Source organism: Bacillus rossius, chromosome 15 (assembly GCF_032445375.1).
Source record: "Bacillus rossius redtenbacheri isolate Brsri chromosome 15, Brsri_v3, whole genome shotgun sequence".
Taxonomy (NCBI): domain Eukaryota; kingdom Metazoa; phylum Arthropoda; class Insecta; order Phasmatodea; family Bacillidae; genus Bacillus; species Bacillus rossius.
Window position 1 is genome coordinate 3,600,876 of NC_086342.1, and position 24,235 is coordinate 3,625,110.

The 24,235-nt window shown below is 43.7% G+C and overlaps 1 protein-coding gene across 3 annotated transcripts in view; it reads left to right on the forward strand.

The window, feature by feature from the left end:
* Nucleotides 1-24,235, forward strand: part of LOC134539237 (hexokinase-1-like) — a 49,340-nt gene that overhangs the window by 14,088 nt on the left and 11,017 nt on the right. Inside the window, exons 1-5 of one of the 3 annotated variants that reach the window (XM_063381045.1) lie at nucleotides 697-805; nucleotides 1,640-1,762; nucleotides 12,331-12,484; nucleotides 19,877-20,095; nucleotides 21,425-21,607. In XM_063381045.1, the coding sequence (XP_063237115.1) occupies nucleotides 1,673-1,762; nucleotides 12,331-12,484; nucleotides 19,877-20,095; nucleotides 21,425-21,607 (646 nt within the window). In that variant the 5' untranslated portion in view covers nucleotides 697-805; nucleotides 1,640-1,672. Of the gene's footprint in view, nucleotides 1-696; nucleotides 806-1,639; nucleotides 1,763-12,330; nucleotides 12,485-19,876; nucleotides 20,096-21,424; nucleotides 21,608-24,235 lie in introns of those variants that run through there. The other 2 variants (XM_063381044.1, XM_063381043.1) reach the window with 2 other exon arrangements.

Sequence of the window (24,235 nt, forward strand, 5' to 3'; positions counted from 1 at the left end):
TTACATCCTGGGTAAAATAAACAGAGCACAGGAAAGTATAATGTAGATGGAGTAAAATCAGCCAGATTTGTTCTCTAAAAGAATCGGTTCCTATATTAAAAAAAAAAAAAAAATAAATAAATGTTTTGCAAGAAGATGGTGATTTAAACTGCAGAGAAATACTTGAGAAATGTATAGCTTGGTTTTCGCCTGGAAATATTTCAAATTGAAGAGAAATATTTTGGTTGAAAAATCTGGAATGGCTGTTTGGCGGGGGCTTGTTCTCTGAGGGTTTATGTTTTCATTCTTATTCCTTGTCTTTTAAAAAAATTAAATGAAGTATAAATGACATATAATATTTAAAACAAAATATTTAATTGAAAGATTAAATACATATTTTTTATATAACGTAATGAAATTCAGTACATTGAAAACCTCTGAAGCAGAAATGTGTTTTTTACGATACTTTAACCTCGGATTACGTAGTAAACATAAACTGTCTCGTCATAGAGAAATAACCGTTTATCACTATAACGCCTGGATGTAATCCCCGCTCGAAGACGGGCTTAGCTCCGCTTATCTGCAGGCAGCGCTCTAACTTCTAACTCCTTGAGGTTTGACGCGTGTGTATTTACCTTCCGCTGCGTCTATAAACTGTGTGTGCCGTCAAGGTTGAGAGGCTGACCTTAACTGCGAGTGCGGACTTAACGTTGAATTGTCAGGCCTGGTTTATAATCTGCGCAAGAACGCAAGATGCGAGATGTTCAGCAACCACGTTTGGGAGTACATATCTGTTTCTAAACTACGCAAGGCGCAATAACGAAACGTAAGTATTGTTTAACTTCCAACTTCTTGCGTTTTCGACGGACATATTCGAAGGGAAATGTTCGGGAAAACAATTTGAGACGCATAGAGGATCACAATTATTTTTTTTTAATTATATACATACATTATGTTAAACTTTCACGCAGAACAAAACACTTTTAATGAAGTTGTTACACTTTTTTGACGTGACAACGTCTAATAAATCGATGAACGCCGGGTGTACGCACAAAAAGTATCCCGTTACGCACATTGTTCCGTTATGCTGTGTCCCGTTACGCACATTGTCCCGTTACGCTGTATTTATTCTTTTATTATTAAAAAAAGTAGCATCTGTCGGCGAGTGCAGTAATAATAGGTTATGTTAGATATTTGATTACAGTTTATTTATATGAAAAATTGTTCATAATTATATTTAAACGAAAAGTTAATGTGGTTATCATTGCTTATTACAACAACAATTTCATCAATAAAGGTTAATTATTCTTGCACTTTAAAAATCTGATTACTAGCATAATTTCAAGTATTTATTCTTTTATTATTAAAATTAAAATAATTCAATTTTATTCATAAAAGTATGCAATCATTTCATCAATGTTTTGTTGACGTTGTCACGTTAAACTATCGTCCGTAAACCGACTTTACAGACAACCAATTTTGAAGTGTTAATGCATTGTTGACTTCAGTTTGTAGAGCTTGGTAGGTATTTTTTGTTTGTGTTCTTGATAAGTATGGAATATCAAAATAAGTCCGAGGTAGAAATTTTGTTTTCTATTGTTCCGCAATAGTTCTAAGTCTTGGGGTAGCTTGTCGTGACGGTGTGTGTGTGTGTGTGCAGGCAGCCCCCACGCCGCAGCGCCAGCCAGCCAGCATGTCAGCCAATGGGCGGTTACCGCACCCCCTGGACGCCGCAGTCTCTGTGGCCCCCCTCCAGCTGGACGACGCCTGGAGGGCCGAGCAGGTCAGCCAACCTAACCTCACTTCTGCATCCGGGCACGTCAGATAACCTAACCTCACTCCTGAACCCGGGCGCGTCAGCCAACCTAACCTCACTCCTGCACCCGGGCGCGTCAGCCAACCTAACCTCACTCCTGCACCCGGGCGCGTCAGCCAACCTAACCTCACTCCTGCACCCGGGCGCGTAAGCCATCCTAACCTCACTCCTGCACCCGGGCGCGTCAGCCAACCTAACCTCACTCCTGCACCCGGGCGCGTCAGCCAACCTAACCTCACTCCTGCACCCGGGCGCGTAAGCCATCCTAACCTCACTCCTGCACCCGGGCGCGTCAGCCAACCTAACCTCACTCCTGCACCCGGGCGCGTCAGCCAACCTAACCTCACTCCTGCACCCGGGCGCGTCAGCCAACCTAACCTCACTCCTGCACCCGGGCGCGTCAGCCAACCTAACCTCACTCCTGCACCCGGGCGCGTCAGCCATCCTAACCTCACTCCTGCACCCGGGCGCGTCAGCCATCATAACCTCACTCCTGCACCCGGGCGCGTCAGCCATCCTATCCTCACTCCTGCACCCGGGCGCGTCAGCCAACCTAACCTCACTCCTGCACCCGGGCGCGTCAGCCATCCTAACCTCACTCCTGCACCCGGGCGCGTCAGCCAACCTAACCTCACTCCTGCACCCGGGCGCGTCAGCCAACCTAACCTCACTCCTGCACCCGGGCGCGTCAGCCATCCTAACCTCACTCCTGCACCCGGGCGCGTCAGCCAACCTAACCTCACTCCTGCACCCGGGCGCGTCAGCCAACCTAACCTCACTCCTGCACCCGGGCGCGTCAGCCATCCTAACCTCACTCCTGCACCCGGGCGCGTCAGCCAACCTAACCTCACTCCTGCACCCGGGCGCGTCAGCCAACCTAACCTCACTCCTGCACCCGGGCGCGTCAGCCAACCTAACCTCACTCCTGCACCCGGGCGCGTCAGCCATCCTAACCTCACTCCTGCACCCGGGCGCGTCAGCCAACCTAACCTCACTCCTGCACCCGGGCGCGTCAGCCAACCTAACCTCACTCCTGCACCCGGGCGCGTCAGCCAACCTAACCTCACTCCTGAACCCGGGCGCGTCAGCCAACCTAACCTAGGGGAGTCCACTTTGAAAAAACATCGATGTTTTTTTCGATTCGATAAATCGGAACTGTACATCGATGTCTTTCGATGTATCGGATTAAAACATCGATTTTTTGTACGCATCGAGTACTTTTTTAGGGTTCCGGATTTAAACGGGTCCCTATTACTAACACTAAGGGCCGAATGCACAGATTCCACGTTTATCACTTGTTATTTATTTACGTTAATTTACACCGTATATACCGTCTATTTTAACAATTAAAGCAAACATATCTAGCCTAATAACATATTTGAAACTAAAAAAATACCTTTCGGACGGTTAATTAGGTTAGGATAGCTACATCAAAAATTATTGTATAATCGGGTGCTAGGTTTGTTTGGTCGGGATAGCTACATATGAAATTGCGAATTCCTAAAACATCTTTTAAATTATTTCACAATATTTTTAATGTAGTCACAGATTCACTGCTTTTTTCAAATAAAAATAAGCTGTCTAGAAGATCTTATCAGGAAAATGTTAACACAGATAGTAAATTATGTAGCTAAGAAATATAATTCACAGGACACAGACCAGGTATACTCAACACAACTTTTCATGCAAACCATCACTAATTCAAACATTGTTTTAACAAAAAAAAAAGTAAAGGCCATGTGATAATTTTGCTAAGTCTGTCATGTCCTATTGCCAGTGTTCTTTTGGGAGACTTTGCAAAAACAACAGTTTATTTAAACGTTTGCCTTGCAGCCTATATATAACTATACACAATCCACTTCAATCTTATTTCGTCCACGAAACCAAATGTAATTCAATTCGTTATTCGTTATTTTTAAACATGGCACGACCACAGATTTTTGATTGACACTGTGACACAACATATACACTAAATTGTTTTTTTATTGTCACTGACTCGTGCGCAGTGCTGCCAAAACAATTTTTTAGTACACGTCGGCCGCGACTGCATTATATTGTCAGTCCACTATTGAATAATAAACTTTTCTTTTTTAAATAAACAAATAGGTAAAAAGATTTTAGGTAAAATTTTAGTGGTCAAACTTGAGTTTTTATGAAATTAATTGGTTAAATTCGATTTGATGTTTTCCTACTAAAAACTGAAAAAAACATCGATACATCGAGTATATCGAAAGCATTTCAAAACATCGGATCGTTCCGATGTATCGCATTGTAAACATCGATGTTTTCAATACATCGATCTATATCGAATATCCCTAACCTAACCTCACTCCTGCACCCGGCTGTGATCACGCGAGAAGCCTAAAGCTGGGTTTACGATTGATTTCCTTAAGAATTATAACTTAACATCGAGTACACGATTAAGTCAAAACTACATATTCCAGTTTATGATTGACATAGAAGTCGTTAATTCTAACCAATCACCCCACAAAACACATGGTCGGCCATTGTTCGAAACGGAGAAGCAGGTTTGAAATAGGTTATTGAAAAATGGGATATCTATTTTTCGAAATGAATGATGATTATACAAATGACAAATATACGAATTCTAACCCAAAATACTGCCACGCTCTGTCCAATAATAAGACATAAACTTCCGGTTCAAAGGTTACGGTTTGTTGTGATTGGTCGCTTCCCTTAAGTCTTAACGAAAAATATAAAATATAACCATTTCTGTTAAGTCTTAAATCATCATATGGTTCGCACACGACCCGTCAAAATTCACACACGACAATCATAAGCCATTCCACTAGTTTACATAGAGTCATATGGTAAGTACACGACTAAGTCTTAAATCTTAATTCTTAATTTTCAATCGTAAACCCACCTTAACATGTACATCAAGTTCTGTCCCTGCCCGAACACGCCCGAATATTCACCTTTGGCCAACCTCGGGATTTGTTTTATTTTTGCGCAGGAAAAATGAATTCAAATATTAAAAGTGGTCGTTTAGGTTAGCTGCATTGAAACAATTTAAAACACTATGGACGGTTAGTTAGGTTAGTATAGCTACATTAAAATAAACAGAGAAATATAAATATATATATAAATAAACCCGAGGTTGGCCGAAGGTGAATATTCGGGCGTGTTCGGGCACGGACAGAACTTGATGTACATCTTAGGCTTCCCGTGATCACGCACACAGCATGAGTCCGAGTTCGACCGCACCAAGTGTTGATGTCGTCAACTCATGCATGTTACGAAGAAAACAACTTTTTCAACTTATGCAAACGTTATAACTCGGAATCGGTGACTGTCAGGAGAAAAAGTGTAAAGACAATTTTTTGATAGATAATTTTACGATTTACAATTCTAGTCTGAACTATATTTATGATAAAACTTACCGTTTGGCTTAAAAAAAAAAAAAAAAACACGCACAAAAAAAACATTTTTGCGAACTTTGACCTTGAATAATTTTTTTTGTTGCAAATTTCGGATCGATTTGGGGAATTTTTTTTCACATTTCATTAATAATGGTGTTCCGAACATTCGTACAAATTTTCAGCTCTATGCGAATTTTTGTAACCTTGCGTGTCCAACTTGACCGGATTATTGCAACAAGTCATGCGTTCATGCTACCCGATAAGCGGTTTGGGCGGAAACAAAAAAATCGGCTGACTTTGCTTCCAAATGGGAGCACGTTTATGTCTTGTGCTCCCATATGGAAGCCAGCCTGGAAGTTTCTCCCTGTGGTTTGTAGAGAAAAAAAAAAAAAACCTCTTCCCACAAAAAGGAAAAAGAAATCTAAAAAATATCACATTGCACTTCATATTAATATGTTTATAAACACAAAACGCCACGCGCGTTTTCTCAAGCATCTGAAAACAAATTCAGTAATTACTTTACATAAAAAAGTTAACTGAATATTTGCGAAATACTTTGTGAACCAACGCTTCAATTTTAGTTTGAATTCAGCAATCTGCAAAAATATTATAAAATGTCTAAGATAGGCTTTAGATTTGATATATTCTAATGTTGAAAAGCGATTGTCGGCTTTTTCATAAATTAACATGTAGGAGAAAGTTTGGAAACAAATGCATAGTATGCGAAAGCATGCTAAATATAATTTTTTCTTTTCATAGAATATTTTGTATGTTTTAAAATGAATAGATATTTTTACAAACTAAGCAGAATATAACTTCAGAGATGAGAGTTGAAAGTTAAGAGCTTTAATTCGTAAGATTAAAAAAATTGAAAAGTACTTATGGAAAAATGTACATATTAATGGGAAACTTGAGCAAAAAGGTGGGTAACTTAATGGAAACGTGCAAAAATTATGTTAGGTATGCAAAATGAGCAACAGTATAAAATATGTGAAAAATTACAAATGTGTATAAAAATTTGATGAAGTATGCAAAGAATGTAAAAATATGCACTAGGTCAGTAAACATATGAAAATGTATGCTAAACGAAAATGTGTGAAGTGTGAAATCTTTAGTGTACATAATTAAGTGTTTAGTTTGCTATTGAACTAATTTACTGCTGTGCCGTGGTAGTACCGAGGTTCTGTTGTAATTAATTTTAAAGACAAGATGGAAAAAAAAACCGCATATAAACGTACACACCCAGTTGTAACAAACTTGGGGCCGAAAAAAAATGCCAAGAGCTTACTCTCTATACGCGGCTGTAGCGGTCAAGGCCAGCTATCCGCGCGCTAGTCGATACAGCGGCGCCTGTTACGTCGCGCTTCAGCTCACATGCTGTGGAGCTCCGTTCCGTTTCTTACGCGTCACGCATGATCGAACACAATGTAGAGGTCTGTTCCGTTACCCACGCGTCACGCATGATCGAACACAATGTGGAGCTCCGTTCCGTTACCCACGCGTCACGCATGATCGAACACAATGTGGAGCTCCGTTCCGTTACCCACGCGTCACGCATGACCGAACACAATGTGGAGCTCCGTTCCGTTTCTTACGCGTCACGCATGATCGAACACAATGTGGAGCTCCGTTCCGTTACCCACGCGTCACGCATGATCGAACACAATGTGGAGCTCCGTTCCGTTACCCACGCGTCACGCATGACCGAACACAATGTGGAGCTCCGTTCCGTTTCTTACGCGTCACGCATGATCGAACACAATGTGGAGCTCCGTTCCGTTTCTTACGCGTCACGCATGATCGAACACAATGTGGAGCTCCGTTCCGTTACCCACGCGTCACGCATGACCGAACACAATGTGGAGCTCCGTTCCGTTTCTTACGCGTCACGCATGATCGAACACAATGTGGAGCTCCGTTCCGTTACCCACGCGTCACGCATGATCGAACACAATGTGGAGCTCCGTTCCGTTACCCACGCGTCACGCATGATCGAACACAATGTGGAGCTCCGTTCCGTTACCCACGCGTCACGCATGACCGAACACAATGTGGAGCTCCGTTCCGTTTCTTACGCGTCACGCATGATCGAACACAATGTGGAGCTCCGTTCCGTTTCTTACGCATCACGCATGATCGAACACAATGTGGAGCTCCGTTCCGTTTCTTACGCGTCACGCATGACCGAACACAATGTGGAGCTCCGTTCCGTTTCTTACGCGTCACGCATGATCGAACACAATGTGGAGCTCCGTTCCGTTACCCACGCGTCACGCATGACCGAACACAATGTGGAGCTCCGTTCCGTTTCTTACGCGTCACGCATGATCGAACACAATGTGGAGCTCCGTTCCGTTACCCACGCGTCACGCATGATCGAACACAATGTGGAGCTCCGTTCCGTTTCTTACGCGTCACGCATGATCGAACACAATGTGGAGCTCCGTTCCGTTACCCAAGCGTCACGCATGATTGAACACAATGTGGAGCTCCGTTCCGTTTTTTACGCGTAACGCATGATCGAACAAATGTGGAGCTCAATTCCGTTACCCACGCTTCATGCATGATTTAAACACAATGTGGAGTTCCGTTCCGTTACCCACGCGCTGCGCATGAGCACACACACGCGACCGAGTGCTTTTCGCTGCCAGGGCATCACCGCGGCCAGAATTGTGAATGTTGGGGTCTCATCGAACCATATATAGCATTATTTTGATGAGTATACTTTTTTAGAATAGAAATTTAATATAAAATCGTTTGCCAGACTTAAATATTTGGGAACATCTAGTAAATGTTTAGAATTCCAACGTCTGTTCATATGAATTTAAGTAATGATTTGGTTTGAGAACAAATAAAACCAAACTTTTATATTTTGGTTAGATTTTTTCTTTGTTCTTAAGTCAATTGTTTGATTTCGTTCGAATAAGAATACATTTATAAATATTATTAAATACATTTAACACACATGTCAAGTTTTTTATGATTGACATGCACACAGTAACACGTGTGGAAACGGTCATTAAAGACAGACTACTTGGAATCACAATTCCGGTATTTCTTTGTACGAGTCACTTCGGGCTGTAATATGGAGTAAATACATTATTGTAGCCCACTAAACATTAAAATAAGATCTTTGCTTATGAAGCTAGATTGCTATAAATGTTCTTATTCTGTTTTCAGTTGTGTTTTTTTTTACTTATTTTTTAAATCCTGAAAGGGCGGGATCCCTCTTGCCCCTGGTAAACACCCCCCCCCCCCCCCCGCTCCAGGGGGAAATGGAGGACCCTACAGACGCCATATTGCTTTTAACGGTTTTCATGCCGTCACTTATTTTTATATCGTTTGATTTTAGAGATCATAAAGGAACACAGAATAGTGTATGTTAAGAGTCTCGCCTACCATGTGCAGACGTTCAGAAATAAAACCACGTGATTTAAAAAAAATTGATCAACGTATCGGAATGGTGTTAGTTTACGAAAATCATTTGAAAATATGCTGAGGGCGGGTGTGATACTCTGTATTTACAGAAAAGTGAAAATAGCTAAAACGCATGTTTTCAGATTAATTATTAGGCATGAAAAACCCGCTACAGGAAGGTTCTTCAAAGCACTCAAGGGACGTTTATTACACCTTAATCTTAGTTTCAAATCTCACAGTTGTCCCGTGCACTGGGAGAAGACTGCGCGCCAGTCCAGAGGCAGCACTGCGCTAGGCGGACTTCCTAACACATTGATTCATTTCGACATCTCATTTCAAAAGAAGACGATGGCGGACATAAAACCAGAAATCGGTAGGGATTTCAAACATCCCAGTGAAGCAGTAAACCGCAACACAATTGTTTGAAGCGGCACAAGATAACAGCCACAGAAGTTGCTTCATCACGTCAAAAAAAAATTCATTTTATTTCGTAATAAGCCGGCATTCAAATGTTCTTAAGTCACGCAAACAGCGATAAACTGAAATTTATGACTTTCAGCTTTTCATTCGAGTCTCGTTATCAGAGTAGTTCAGAGCGAAGTTTTCACTAACAACTGCGACACAACAACAGTTTGCCAATATATTACTAACTTGTGACCTTATAACAACTGCCATCTGGTCAGGGTCGTATCTATGTCAGCGAGGCGGGATGATACCACAGAATAAACAGAAGCGACAAAGTGGGTTTACCCGCGTACTCGCTCATCGTTTGTTTACTTTTCGGTCGCCATCTTTTCGGGGCGCGTTTAGCCTTTGAATATATATATATATACTGTATAGAAGTCGCCAGCCCAGGTTAAATTTTCTAATACGGTTTTGGGGTAGTTGGTTAATTCACCGCCGCAATCGCCACCATCTCTAGGGCATCGACTTGTGGTGGTCCCTAGCGGACAAGTGTCGAACTCTTCAAACACCCCTTCCCCCTCCTGTTGAACGACCTTGAGCTGCAGTAAATGATGGATGGGGGGTGCGGGGAATGACAGCGGGCGACAGTGCTGCGCTCTAACGTGTAAATAACAACTAAGACGATACAGGGCGTTACGGCAGCGCACTGCAGCGGTGAAGTTCCCAAGCTGCTCATGATACGCTTCTGAAAGACGTAGAGTAAATCCTATCCACTCGCGACTTCTATACAGTATATATATTCAAAGGTTTAGCCAAGGCTGGGATAGCAGTTTAGTCGGATTTGAATTAAGTACTGTATTAGTTAGTGATTGCGAGTGAATTCTGGCATTTTAAATGATTTAATTATGTAGGCTTCACATTTGCGTACACTGATTAACATTATGCAAGGTTTTTTTTGTTATTTTGTATTGACGTCTATCTTTGTACAAACGTGTACACACAGAATATCTGTCAAGATGGACAAAATAAGCTAAACAAAATGACATAATGATATGTTGTCCTCCCATTAAGAGCTAAAATTTACAGACGTGAAATTACGACGAATTATTGTATTTACTACCACACAAACTGTTCATTAAATCATACGCCCCTTACTTTCAATGGGAAAACATTGTTTATTTACATTTGTGTACGCCCCGAGAGCATCAGATTGCTGGTACGCACTAACCAAGGATAAAACCACATTGTGTCGCTTCTGTTACCAATTGTTTATTCTGTTATGATACGTTTGACGCTCGCTGGTGCTTTTAGCGCAGTGTCGCCTCTAAGCGCAAGTGTGTGTATATGTGCGTGTAATATATATACATATAAACTTTTGAGTTGGTGATGGTTTTTTGGGGTCTATGGACCATGAAACGAAAAAACTACCTTGGTAACTGCTACAATAGGCAGTATTCCTTTGGAATCTACCTGAAATTATGCTACTCACAGCTCAGAGAAATAACTAAAAGTGTCAACAATGGGAAATAATTAAAACAATTTAATTATAATATTGTTGGCCAACATCACTTCTGCCTTAAAAAAAAAAAATCTTAACAATTCAACCGACTTCAAAGGTCATTTGCGGTCTAGAGTGTATATATAAGGGTTTTCCGGGGAGGGGGGGGGATAACAGGACCGCCTGACAGCACTTGGCAACAGCGCCTGGGGGTTTCAGGGGAGGGGGAGGGGGTTTCAGGGGAATTGGAGCTCAATTGCCGGGCGGACTCCCCCGTCACGAGTCGCAAATAGCCGGAGGGGGGGGGGGGGGGGTCAAGGTCACCGCCGCAATCGGCGACAGGGAATTCCACCGAGCACCAAGCGCGCTGCATCAAGCCTCACACTGTCCTACGCAGAAGCACTTTATTTATTTATTTTTGTACTTTCTCAAAATTTTCCTTCGGAAGTTGCAAAGAATTTGTTTTCAATACCTACTACGAGTAAAAAAAAAGTGTTAATATTTACAACACATTGCTATGGTTAATTTTGGCATGTATGATTTACTCTTTTTTTTTTTTTTTTTCCAGCAACAGGACTGTATATTTATTGTGTCGTTTACAGATAATTGGCGCATATTTTAAAAATTTTGGTCGACGTTTTATACAAGCATACACTGATTTTTTTTTTTTTAACCACGGAAAAGATAAAGAGTTGGACTTTATTTTGTGTTATTGTGCTTTTCATGTGCGCAGTTGATACTGGGAAGCTATTCAGGGAACGATTTGCAGATAACTTTAAGCTGTTGGAGGTACTGCGACAACACATCATGAATGCCCCGGGCCAAGAACACGAACACAGCATTGCTGCGAAAGGTTTTTTTTGTAGCTATTCAGTTACTTTCATGTAAATCTACAAATTTACAAATACCTGTAATTTTACATGATTATATAAATTCCATTTACAAATATAACTTACAGTGTAGTGGATGAGACAGAAACCGCAGGTCCCAAGAGGGGGTTTTGTTTGGAAAAAAAGGGGGGATGGTTGAGTTTAGAGATATTTTTTTTAATGCATGGCATGAGTTAACCATTATAGTGGAATTTCGAAATCACTCGTTTTATTGCTAGTAGAAAAGTTATGAAATACACGTAGTTTGCAGTTACAGTTGTGGCCATTGTAGGCCCCAAGCCAATTTGAAGGCCCGAAAAAATATTCAATCTGTCCGTCTGTTAAAAATCTTCTCAAGCTTCAACTTTCGACGGACGGACGGACAGACGGATGAAACCAATAACATCCAGAATGTCATCGTGGTCTTGCCGGCAACGTTTACACTCGTGTAAGGTTTTTTGAAGTTCGTTTAATTGTTGAACATGCTGGTCAGTTTAATAGACAGATAGTTATTTCGAACTGTTTACACAATTGAACCAACATAAATCTGTGTGTGAATGTGCGAGTGACTGGTTTTAATGTAGTAGCACCTATTTTTTTCTTTCCCGGTTTTGATAATATTTGCTGTATGTTTAATTACTTTCCTTTTTATGTATGTCTATGCTTAATTTTTAATTACTTTAAATTAGTTATGGTTGAATCTTTTGTAGTAGTTAATATTTGAACATTAAGATAAAATTTAAATTTGTTATCTTAATATTTAGTCAACATCTGCTTATATCATGCTTAATTTTTAATATTCCACTATTTGATGTAATTGCAGGAAAGTGGTCAAGTGTAAGAAAAGGCGTACTTCGCCACCAATAAAGACAATAAATAAGTAATAAACATGGTGTGCAACAATTATCTGAAGGAAAGTGATCGCGCGGACGTGGCAACAATGCGGGAATGGCTTGGCCGCAGGTGACGCGCGTCCTGCAGGGACTGTACCTGTCTGGAGAGACGGTGCTGAGGATACAGGAGGTGTTCCTGTCGGAGCTGGAGGCCGGCATCCACCAGCGACCCTCCTCGCTGCAGATGGAGAATACCTACATCCCTGAGCTGCCCGACCACACAGGTCAGCTGCCATGAGCTGCTGCCAGTTCACTTCAGTGTGTAGGTGTGGCATGCTGGCATGGGCCTAGATCCCCCGGCCATTGTGGTTCAAAAACGTCCTGTTATCTATTGCTGTTTGGTCATACGAAAAAATGGACTGTATTACACCGATGACCAACATCACATGTACGGCAAAACAGATTGGTACCGAATGTACCCGAAACGACGTCTTACCGGCCAGACTCCATGATGACGACTGGTTACATCCGCCTGCCGCCAGGGACACCAACTGTAGAAACTTGGTAGCCGGATGTGTTGCCAACTCACACAGTGAATGCAGTGAGGGCGGGAGATTTAAAACACAGGAAATGTCCTCGTCTACGCACTAGTGTGAATCAACAGCTAGGAAGTCTTAAGTATAGTTTTCTTGCAGAGCACCATACCGCACTGAACCATAAAAGTCACACACTGAATTTCATTAATTACATATATACACGATCAAACATTTCCGCCCACCTTGAAATAATCCATTTCAACACATGTATGGGAGTGGGCACAATTTTACCAATGCACGCTTGATTGGCCCGCTAGACGTGCGCACAGTAGCGACTCTCACCACTCCGTCCCTTCCAGGGTGCAGTTCCGTGACACGCCCCAGACGCCACTGAAGGGGTGGGAGTCTTTCTTCTTTAAGCAGTACGAGCTGGTCGAGAGCAGGACCATTTCCCGGCTCATGCCACTTCTGACGTTGCTGCAGGGTATGGAGGTAGTCACGATGCCAACGATGCCACAAGTCCTGCTGGAGACGCTCGACTAGTTGCCATCTCTGTAGACGATTAAGTGGAACATCTCTCAGATCAGGTTCAGGTAAGGCAACTAAAGGCTCCAAAGTAAGAAAATGGCCAGGGGTTAGCGCATTAAGGTCGTTAGGATCGCTACTCACAGGGCACAATGGTCTTGAATTGAGGGTGGCTTCGATCTGTACTAAGACAGTGTACATCTCTTCAAAAGTCAGTACCTGTTCCCCAATCACTCGTCGTAAATGTGTCTTGAAGGATTTAACTCCAGCCTCCCAGAGACCTCCAAAGTGAGGAGCCGCAGGGGGATTGAAGTGCCAGCGAACACCGAACTGGGACATAGAGTTTGCAACGGTTTGTTGGTGTGCAGCAGAAGACAACAGTTCGGCCAATTCTTTCAGATGATTATTAGCACCGACAAAATTGGTACCACAGTCAGAGTAAATGTCTGAGGATCTACCTCGCCTGGCTATGAACCTGCGATATGCTGCCAGGAAGACATCAGTGGAAAGATCTGAGGCCAACTCTATATGCACCGCCTTTGTTGCACAACATACGAATATACAAAGAAAAGCCTTAACCACAGGTGCCCGCCGGACTTTAGCCGCTTTGATCAAAACGGGACCAGCATAATCCACCCCGGTATGAGCGAATGGCTTGACTTGTTGTACCCTCATAGCAGGAAGATTACCCATAGGGGGTTGCCAAGTTGCCGGTCTCTGTCTGAAGCAACGGAAACAGTGGCGCAGGCGACGAGTGATGGCATCCTTGTCTCCGAGAATCCAAAATTGTTCCCTGAGGATGCCTCTAAGCGTCTGCACACCAGGATGGTTATTCTTTTCGTGGTAGTGGGTAATAAGGAGGTCAGTCAACGCACTAGACTTGGGCAACAACACAGGATGCTTTTGCTCAAAGGGAAGCTTTGACTCAGACAGCCGGCCGCCCACCCTTATCAGCCCATGCTCATCAAGGAAGGGGGCCAACTTTCGAAGCTGAGGACTAGGGCGATGCTGTTTCTTGAGAGCCATGATATCATTACTAAAGAAACTTGCCTGAACAAACAATAACCAAAATTCCAATGCCTTGTTCATGTCCTTTGGGGTAAACTCATCAACGATCCGGCTCTGTCTGGAGGTGCGACAGTTGAATACGAAACGAAAGATGAATGAAGTGATTCTCAACAGCTTGATCAACCGACTGACACGGAGCAGCAAATAAGAAATTGACAGACCTGAAGCAACAGTAGTGAAGGTCACAGACTTCTGTTCCAGCAGGACTGGATCCACTTCAGTAGCACCTGGAGAGCTTGAAGGCCAGTGGTGAACAGACTCTTTCAGCCACACCGGGCCTGTCCACCACAAGTGATGTTCCAGAAGCTGCGCTGGTAGTAGACCTCGTGAAGCACAGTCTGCTGGATTTTCCGCTGACGGTACATGCCTCCACCAGGCAGCATCAGTGAGGTTCTGAAGTTCGCTCACTCGATTCGCTACAAAAGTTTTCAAATTGTGAGGAGATGACCTTACCCATGCCAACACTACCTGCGAATCAGTCCAGGCTGTCACCGAGGACACAGTGATGTTTTCTGTATAACTCTGAGTGATATGGCTGAGTAACCGGGCAAGGAGTAGGGCACCACACAGTTCCAATCTTGGGAGTGACTGAACCTTTAGAGGTGCTACCTTTGACTTCGCCATCAACAGATGGATCTTAACTTCATCAGGGCCAAGAACACGCAGGTAGACGACTGCTGCGTAGCCAAGCTCAGAGCTGTCTGAAAAACCATGCAACTCGTAACGGCAACAGTTTGACCCTCTTATACATCTGGGAATCATTATGGATGACAACAGGGGTAGATCCTTGTGAAATAGGTTCCAGCGATGTGCCAGATCTTCAGGAAGATCACTATCCCAGTCAACAGTTTTCAACCACAGGACTTGCAGCAGATGCTTAGCTACCATTAACAGCGGACTAAGCCAGCCAAGAGGATCAAAGATTTTTGCAACTGTAGACAATATGGTGCGTTTGGTGGCACGAATGGAGCTACTCTTAATCTTGTACACAAACATGTCAGAGACTGGGTTCCACTGAAGCCCTAACACCTTTACAGCCAACTGACTATCCGGGTCAAGACAAAACAACTGTGGCACTTCCAAATCTTCAGCTGGCAACCAGTCAAGTAAAGCTGGGTGATTACTCAAACTTTCGCAGTCTGAACCCACCTCGTTCAAGGCATGAAATCAATTCGCGCTGGATTTCCAATGCAGAGCTGACAGACTGTGAGCCTGTCACGATGTCATCAACATAGATGTCTGCCTGCAAAACTTTAGACGCCAAAGGAAATGCCACAGATTCATCACAAGCTAGTTGTTTCAACGTGCGAAGGGCCAAGTAAGGAGCTGCAGACACACCAAACGTTACTGTCTTCAGCCAATAATCTTCAATAGGGTCTGTGTCAGCAAATCTCCACACAATACGCTGGTACTCTTGATGCTCAATACAAACACCGATTTGGCGGTACATCTGTTTTATGTCTGCTGTAAAGGCAACCATGTGCAGTCGGAAGTTGGACAAAATTTCAACAATATCACGTTGCAACTTTGGGCCAGTCAGCAAGTTGTCGTTCAGGGATAATCCATTGGACGTTTTTGCAGACGCATCAAAGACTACACGTAATTTGGTTGTTGAGCTCTCTGGTTTTACGACAGAGTGATGCGGTATGTAGTATGCCTGTTTCGAATGCACCTGTTCGGGGGGAATCTTTTCCATATGCCCAGCTGTCAGATAATCCGTCATGAACTCAAAATACATGCTCCGCAGTTGAGGGTCTCCTCTGAGACGTCTTTCGAGCCCAATCAAACGACGAACCGCTTGAGAACGAGAGGTACCTAATTCCGGCTGCGAGGCACGAAATGGCAGACACACAGTATAACGACCCTCGCCATTCCGGGTATGGCTGTCAACGAATGTCCTTTCACAGATGTCATCATCAGGAGAACAATGCCTTGTGGCCGGAAATTCTTCCAACTCCCAGAATCTTCTCATGGTGTCCTCTAATGGAGGGAATAATGTGAAAAGTGAAACACAAAATGACTTAGAGCACTGAGGTGGCTCAGAGGGCACCCTTCCCATTAAAACCCAACCGAATACAGAGTCAAGAGCCATAGGTGGGCCACTGAGCTTGCCTCCAGTGAGCAGTTGGGGAAAAAGGTCAGCGCCGATGAGCAAATCGACAGGGCCAGGTGTGTCAAACGTAGGATCTGCAAGTTTCAGGTTAGACACTGCCCTGCTAACTTCAGGTGACAACTTTACACAAGGCAGATCCGCAGTTATCCGAGGCAAGACGAAGACATCCAAGGCATATTGAGGCCCAACCCCACCAACAGGAGCAATAACAATGGAGGCAAAGGCTCGAGCGATATTGACAGGTGTGCTTGACAAGCCAGTGACTGGGAGGTGCGCCTTAATACGAGGTAAACGTAGCCTCTGCATGCACTTCTCTGAAATGAAACTAGCTTGGCTAGCGGAATCCAACAGGGCCCTAACTGTACATGCATTCCCTGCAGAGTCCAAAACCGCAACTTGAACTGTTGATAGCAGAATGGTGTGTTCTGAGTTAGTAACTGCTGACATAACTGTTGGAAGAGTAGACACACACTGATCTGGTGATGAGGTGGCCGACACGTCATTTTTGTCAGAACAAGTCTTCTGTACAAAGTGTAACAGGGTATGATGTTTCTTACCACAAGTGCGACATGATGTAGATGGGCAGTTTTTTGACTGGTGAGACTTTCCTAGACAGTTCAAACACAATCTATGTTTCTTTACTATTTCAAAGCGATCACTGGGAGTCATACATCCGAACTCAGGACACTGGTGCAAGGTATGTGATGAGTTGCACAAACAACACTGTGATATATATGAATTGACAACAAAGCTGGATGAATTATGATTCTTAGGCATAGAAGAGGACTGCGGCCTTTGGTTCAGTAACTGTGGCCGCACAGGCTTGGAGCGAGACGAACCAACCAACTCCTGGGCCCTACAGTGTTTTTCAAGGAATGCTTCAAAATTTTCAAGTTTAGGAAACTCAAACTAAGTTCCCACTCTCCTTGCAACTTGGGATCCAACCGCCTTGACAGTATCGGTAAAAGGATCATGTCCCAATGCTCCACTGGAGCTCCCAGTGCCTTCAAAGCAGCAAGGTTTTCTGAGATGACATTAAGTAGCTGGCGAAGTGACTTGGGGGTTTCGACAGATGCTGAAGGTGCATTAAACAGGGCCTCTACATGAGCGGACACAATCAACCTTTTGTTATCATATCTCTTTACAAGCAAGTCCCATGCAACTTCGAAGTTTGCTTCTGACAATTCTAAAGGCTGAATTATGCCAAGAGGTTCACCAGAGACAGCACCCTTTAAATATGCCAACCTTTCAACAGAGGACAACCGAGAGTTCTCCGTGACAAGTGTCGTAAATAAATTTACAAAATTAGGCCACTTCTGGGGAGTACCATCAAAATGAGGAAGATGAATCTTCGGCAAAGCAACATTCAACTTACGGCCATTTGAAGTCTCGCTAGCGGAGGTCTCCAGCAGGTCTGGTTTACTGTCCACAGCGTCTACAGCGGCCATCACACTGTAGTATTGCTCTTCAAACGTCATCATACGCTGCAGGTGCAGTTCTGCATTATAATCCTCGAGGTCAGCCGATGCTGCTTCCACTGTGATGTAGTCTGCATCATACGACGTTTTCACGGCAGGCAAATCCCGGACGGTAGCTAACAATAACTTCACCTTTGAAACATCACTTGCCGCGGCAATTGAGAGATCGCTTGCACGTTTCATACGACCTTCTGCGAGACGTAACCGCAATGCTGCCGCCTGAGCACCAGCCATAATTGAGGTTAAGTACAGTAAACCAATCCACGAGGCAATAAATCGGCGAAAATCTACTAGGCAATGTTTAACAAGATGTCCGCGAATGCGAACAACATTTCGAAAACACGTGCTCACTCGCGCACTTTGTTAGGTTAATTCATTCACGAGACACGCACCGGCAAATTATTAGCCTCACTAACACAGCATAACAGAGAATCTGAACGGTAGACGGCGTGGAATACCAAACAACTTTACACGAAGCGGAATTTAACGAAACAGCGGGCCGATAATACAAATAAATGCCCGCGTGGCAAACGATAAAACGCACCACAATAACTTGCGCACGATACGAAAAACACTGGAAATATCCGGCCCGGAGGACCAAAATGTTTGGTCATACGAAAAAATGGACTGTATTACACCGATGACCAACATCACATGTACGGCAAAACAGATTGGTACCGAATGTACCCGAAACGACGTCTTACCGGCCAGACTCCATGATGACGACTGGTTACATCCGCCTGCCGCCAGGGACACCAACTGTAGAAACTTGGTAGCCGGATGTGTTGCCAACTCACACAGTGAATGCAGTGAGGGCGGGAGATTTAAAACACAGGAAATGTCCTCGTCTACGCACTAGTGTGAATCAATAGCTAGGAAGTCTTAAGTATAGTTTTCTTGCAGAGCACCATACCGCACTGAACCATAAAAGTCACACACTGAATTTCATTAATTACATATATACACGATCAAACAATTGCACTGCAGGTAATTTTGGAGAAACTATGGTGAGGAATCGGGAGAAAATTAAATAGGTATATGTATGCATTCAGGGTTCAGGGGAAGGCCATGCCTCCAATACACACGGCCGTCGTAAGCGCTATTGTCAGAGACCTGAAAAGTTCGCGGGTTCATTTCGTGTTATGCTAAAATACAAATAATTATACCTTAGTGCGGCTTCTGCCATTGGTTCACTGTTAATTCTGGAGGACTGAGGGCAATTAGAGACCCTCACTCATACAAGTGTCGAATCACAGGTTACCCAGTCGAGACGACTCACAAGTCAGCAGCCGATGTACAGTTGGCATTTGCCCGAGTGTGTAGAGGATATTGGAGTCCATCCTGAAGTTCATCGAACCCGCAGATTTTTCCCGGTCTCTAGCTATTGTTGGAGAACATGGCGGTGGAATCTCGTGCGCACGACCTACTGTTACAGTCAGGGGCGCAGCAACAGGGGGGGGGGGGGGGGGGGCAAGTGTATTTTGCCCTCCCTCTGAAACCTTGAAGTGGGGGCAAACGGGGGCAAAGAAAGTGCTGTGTAATCAATTTTTAGATAATAAAACTGCTTAAATAACACCATTTTCCACCTTGAAATACAAATTTTCCAGGGGGAGGACCCCCGGACCCCCCGCTTCAATAGGGGGGATCGATGATTCTTTATAAAAAGGTATATTGCCCCCCCCCCCCCCCCCCCTTTGGAAATTTAGTTGTTGCGTCCCTGGTTACAGTTATTGTTGCTCCAGCCTGAACACCGCACAGAGGGAACAGTTGGTAGCCACTGCTTGCCGCGATTGGAAATGGCGAATCTATTTCCCGGTTCTCGGAACCCATGTCGGGCACTGGTAAGAGTGTCCGGCATGTAAAAGACCCATCTTTTCTCCCGACCAGGACCACGCCCTAGCGGGATCACGTGCCTGGGGGGAGTGTCGATGGTGAACCTGATGCTTGTGCCTGCAGAGGAGGGCCGCTACCTGGCGCTGGACCTCGGCGGCACCAACTTCCGCGTGCTGCTGATGGAGCTGGCGGGCGGCTCGGTGGTGCGCGAGGTGGTGCGGCACTACCACGTGGACGAGCAGCAGCGCGTGGGCTGCGGCGCGCGGCTCTTCGACTACCTGGCGGCCTGCGTCGCCGCCTTCGTGCGCGAGAACAACCTGGCCGAGGAGCCGCTGCCCCTGGGTGCGTCGCCGTCCCTCGCCGTCTGCCCAACCCCCCGCATGGCAGACTCTTTTCTACTCTGTCCAACACTTCATCCAGACCATCCTCTGTCTCCCGTACTTTCCTACACTCCTGCACCCTGTGTCTATGCAGGTTTTACCTGGCCCCAACCTATCTCTAGTTACAGTCTAGATTTAAGAGTGAGGGGAGTTAGTCATGGCGCCAATCGCTGCCATGGCTGGCCAATCCCCTCCTGCATGCGACCCTCTCCCTGCATGGCTAATCCCAGCATGACTAGGCGTATAGGCTTCGGCCCGAGACGCACCTAGGTCCCTCCCTAACCCGGACCCCTCCAAAATACACTTAGTTTTAGTTAGGCTAGGAAAAAAAAATGGACATCTTAGGCTTCTCGTCCGTCACACACGCCTCGAACCGGAGACTTGTCTCGCGGAATATGTGTAGCTTCTGCCGTTCACCTCGTTGCTCCGTGCGACCAGTAGAAGCCCCGTACTCTGGTGCATTGGTAGTTGTGTTGTTTTTTTTAAATTTATTTTAATGTTCTAAATACGTTAAATATTGTTTCAAGTACATACAAGCCTATCTAGTGTTCGATTATTACTTTGTACTTATATATTATATATATATTAATATTATATTTGACGGTAACATTTTTTTTATTTAAGTTTTAACGATGTTTTGCTTCCATTTTTGTCTTTCAATTTTTAAAACTTCGTACTCTTTGTGCAGTTATTTTTCAAAAATGCACTTTCTAAATTAGTTTAAACAAAAATCATCACATTGTCAAATAAACTATCAACATCTTGTTATGCGAAAAACATGAGTCGTATACTGCTGAAAGTGATAAAGCCTTGGAAAAATTGAGATTAAATGCAGAAGTAAAAATTGAAGGGAAAAAAAAAGCTCTAGCAAGTTTCTCAATTGGTAGATAAGGAATTAAAATGTCACTATTCTGACCAAGACTCAATAGACGGAAAAAAAGATGAAGTTTACTTATTCAGTTTGCCACTGGCAGAGTAATTTTTAATATACGTATTTACTTGAATATCTTAGTGTTATAAGCATAAAAAAATGTTGGAGAGCAGATGAACTGAATTATTTGTATTGAAAGATGCATGCATATATCGTCAAATATTTGAAAACGGGTATTTTTGGTTTATCCAACTTGTGGTGTATTAAAAATGGAATGACTGCCATCTACGTTGAATCAGAAGTGTTTGCAACAGTGCAAGTACTGTGTGGTGGTGACGCGAGGTGTTGTCGGGAAAGCAGGAAAGGGGGCGCCACGTCCCTGAGTGCGAGAGTGCGAGAGTGTGCGCGTGTGTGCTGCAGGGTTCACGTTCTCGTTCCCCATGAGGCAGCGCGCGCTGGACGTGGGCGAGCTCATCACGTGGACCAAGTCCTTCAACTGCCCCTCGGTGGTGGGCTGCGAGGTGGTGCGGCTGCTGCAGGCGGCGCTGGACCGGCGCGGCGACACCCGCGTGCAGGTCGTCGCCATCCTCAACGACACCACCGGTGGGTCTCTCTCTCTCTGTGTCTCTCTCTCTCTCTCTCTGTCTCTGTCTCTGTCTGTGTCTCTGTCTCTCTGTGTGTCTGTCTCTCTCTCTCTCTGTGTGTGTCTCTGTCTCTCTCTGTCCATGTCTCTCTGTCTCTTTGTCTCTCTCTCTCTGTCTATCTCTGTCTCTCGATCTCTCTCTGTCTCTATCTCACTCTGTCTCTCTCTCTCTGTCTTTCTATCTCTCTCTTTCTCTCTTTTTTTTCTCTCTCTCTATCGCTCTTTCTCTTTCTCTCTTTCTCCTCTCTCTCCATCATTCTTTCTCTTTCTCTCGTTTTTCTCTCTCTCCATCATTCTTTCTCTCTGTCTCTTTCTCTCTCTCTCTGTCTCTCTCTATCTCTCTCTGTATCTCTATCTCTCTCTGTATCTCTATCTCTCTCTGTATCTCTATCTCTCTCTGTCTGTCTCTCTCTTGGTTTATTTACCTGCTGATCTATCCACGAGGGCGCAGTTAGTAAAGATGTACATATGTGGTTAAGTGTAAGGCAAGGCGGTACGCCTTAACTTCACCACTTAAAATAAAGGCAATAAATTAATAAATAAATAAAGGCAAGATTATACGGTGGAGTGCGACAAAACTGAAGTAACGCCGAGAAGCAAGCTGGTACACCACGTAGCACCTAATCGCAAATTATATCATGGAACTAATTAGTACTTAACCAAAACTTAATTCAAATAATAAGAAAAAAAAAATTTTAATGTTTGAAATTGAAGAAATGTCATTTCCGAACAAAAATTATTTAACCATAGTGCATGGCTCAGTACAATTTATTAAATGAATCTTTTTTTACTGTGCATCACTTACTGAATCACTTTTAAACCACAAAAGCTTGCTTATTTATTTTGATTGTTCTGAATTTATCTGTTTTAGACTAATTTATTACAAATTATTTTATCGTAAAAAATGCAGGATATAAATTTTACTATTATTTGGTGGAGTAAGTATTTCAAGTATTATTTTGTAAAAATAACAACAATAACACAGAAATCTCTGTTTTAAAAATGAAATCGGACTAAAAATAAAACCATAAAATTTTGTCTCTATTGATAAGTAATGCACATTTCATTTTTTAAGTAGGAAAATTACTAGTAAAATCATTTTTACTAAAATGGGATCTAGAGGGCGCTACTGACTGGACGCAGTGCAAGATCTCGTGGTTCCACGTAGCGATAGCGTTCGTCAGTCACCGGTAAAATGGCGTTGGTGATTTCATCGCAAACTGTGGAGGGGCAATGATCACCACTCGGATTTCCATCTGAAGAAGTTCCTCGGTGGTGAGAAGTTTGACCCTTGACGTGAACTCGAATGGGCCGTGCAAATGTGCTCTTCTCGCAGCCGACCGAGTTCTATGAGACCGAGATCTTCATACTGATCCATCGTTGTGACAGATGCCTCAACATGCGTGGAAGTTAATTAATTGCTTTTTCCTGTTTTCTGCTTTAAATTAGATGCGTATTTAATGATATACTCTCGTATTTATCAGTCCATCTGTAAAATGTTTCTATTTATTTTATTAAATTCTTTCAGTAGAGCCTTTAATTAAGGTAGAAACAATAAGGCTGTAGCACTACTGAGTTTTACATGGAACTCAGTTTTACATGGAGTCATTTACAAATCACAAAATAAAATAATACATAGCAAAAACACCATAGTTAAAAGTTTGACATTATGAAACTGAGTCAAACATGTGAAATGAAATAATATTTAGGCCTACATACTGAGGGCTGATCGCGCATTGCCGGTGATTTCGAGATGTTAACTATGGGCGCCACCACGTGGAAGGGCACGTGGACCCGGCGGAGTCTCTCACTCAGGGCGTGACGTAGCCCAAGTGGGGACGAGTTACCAGCCCTTTCTATCCTAGCTACCCAGACCTGGCCCGCTCTAGGCGTCGGGCACGCCACACTCCTAGACTCACTCACCACGTGATTAAATAAGTACTCACTTTATATTTAATTCTCCAGATTTAATTTCACTAACACGTCTCTCTACACGCCCGTTACACGTTACACATTACACGGTTAAAAAGCCTGAGGCACGAATCGGTTTAGGTGAAGGCATGGTCCACACACGTGGCCATGCTGCAAAGTATACTTATTACACGGTGATGAAAAAACTCGACTGAGACAATTAATTAATTAAACAGCCCGCTGGCCGAGAGCTGCCCCGAGGATGACGAGCGAAAGAGATTCAGAAATACTTAACGAGACAGAATTACTTGGTCAGTGCAGAACAAAGGTTGAAGTCCCCGGGGTGCTGGCGCGTCTGCTCTCGGTCAGTGATGAAGATCGACTGGGGTGAGCTCATCGCTCGCAGGTGGCAACATGGCGCCCTTCGCGCCAACACAATTACCGTTACTGTATTCTACGACTCCGTGCCCCGGCGAAAGTTGAGTAAATTACAGATAAACATTAAAAATATATAAAAATTACTGACAATGGAAAGTTTGTTACTATTTACTTATTTAATGATAATTCATATAAAAGCATTCCTATCCTCGTCCAAGTCCGTGCCTGTTCGGGTCCGCCCGGGCAACGTCTATAGTTATTTAAGGTAACCTATTTAAATTAAAGAAACACAAGTAAAC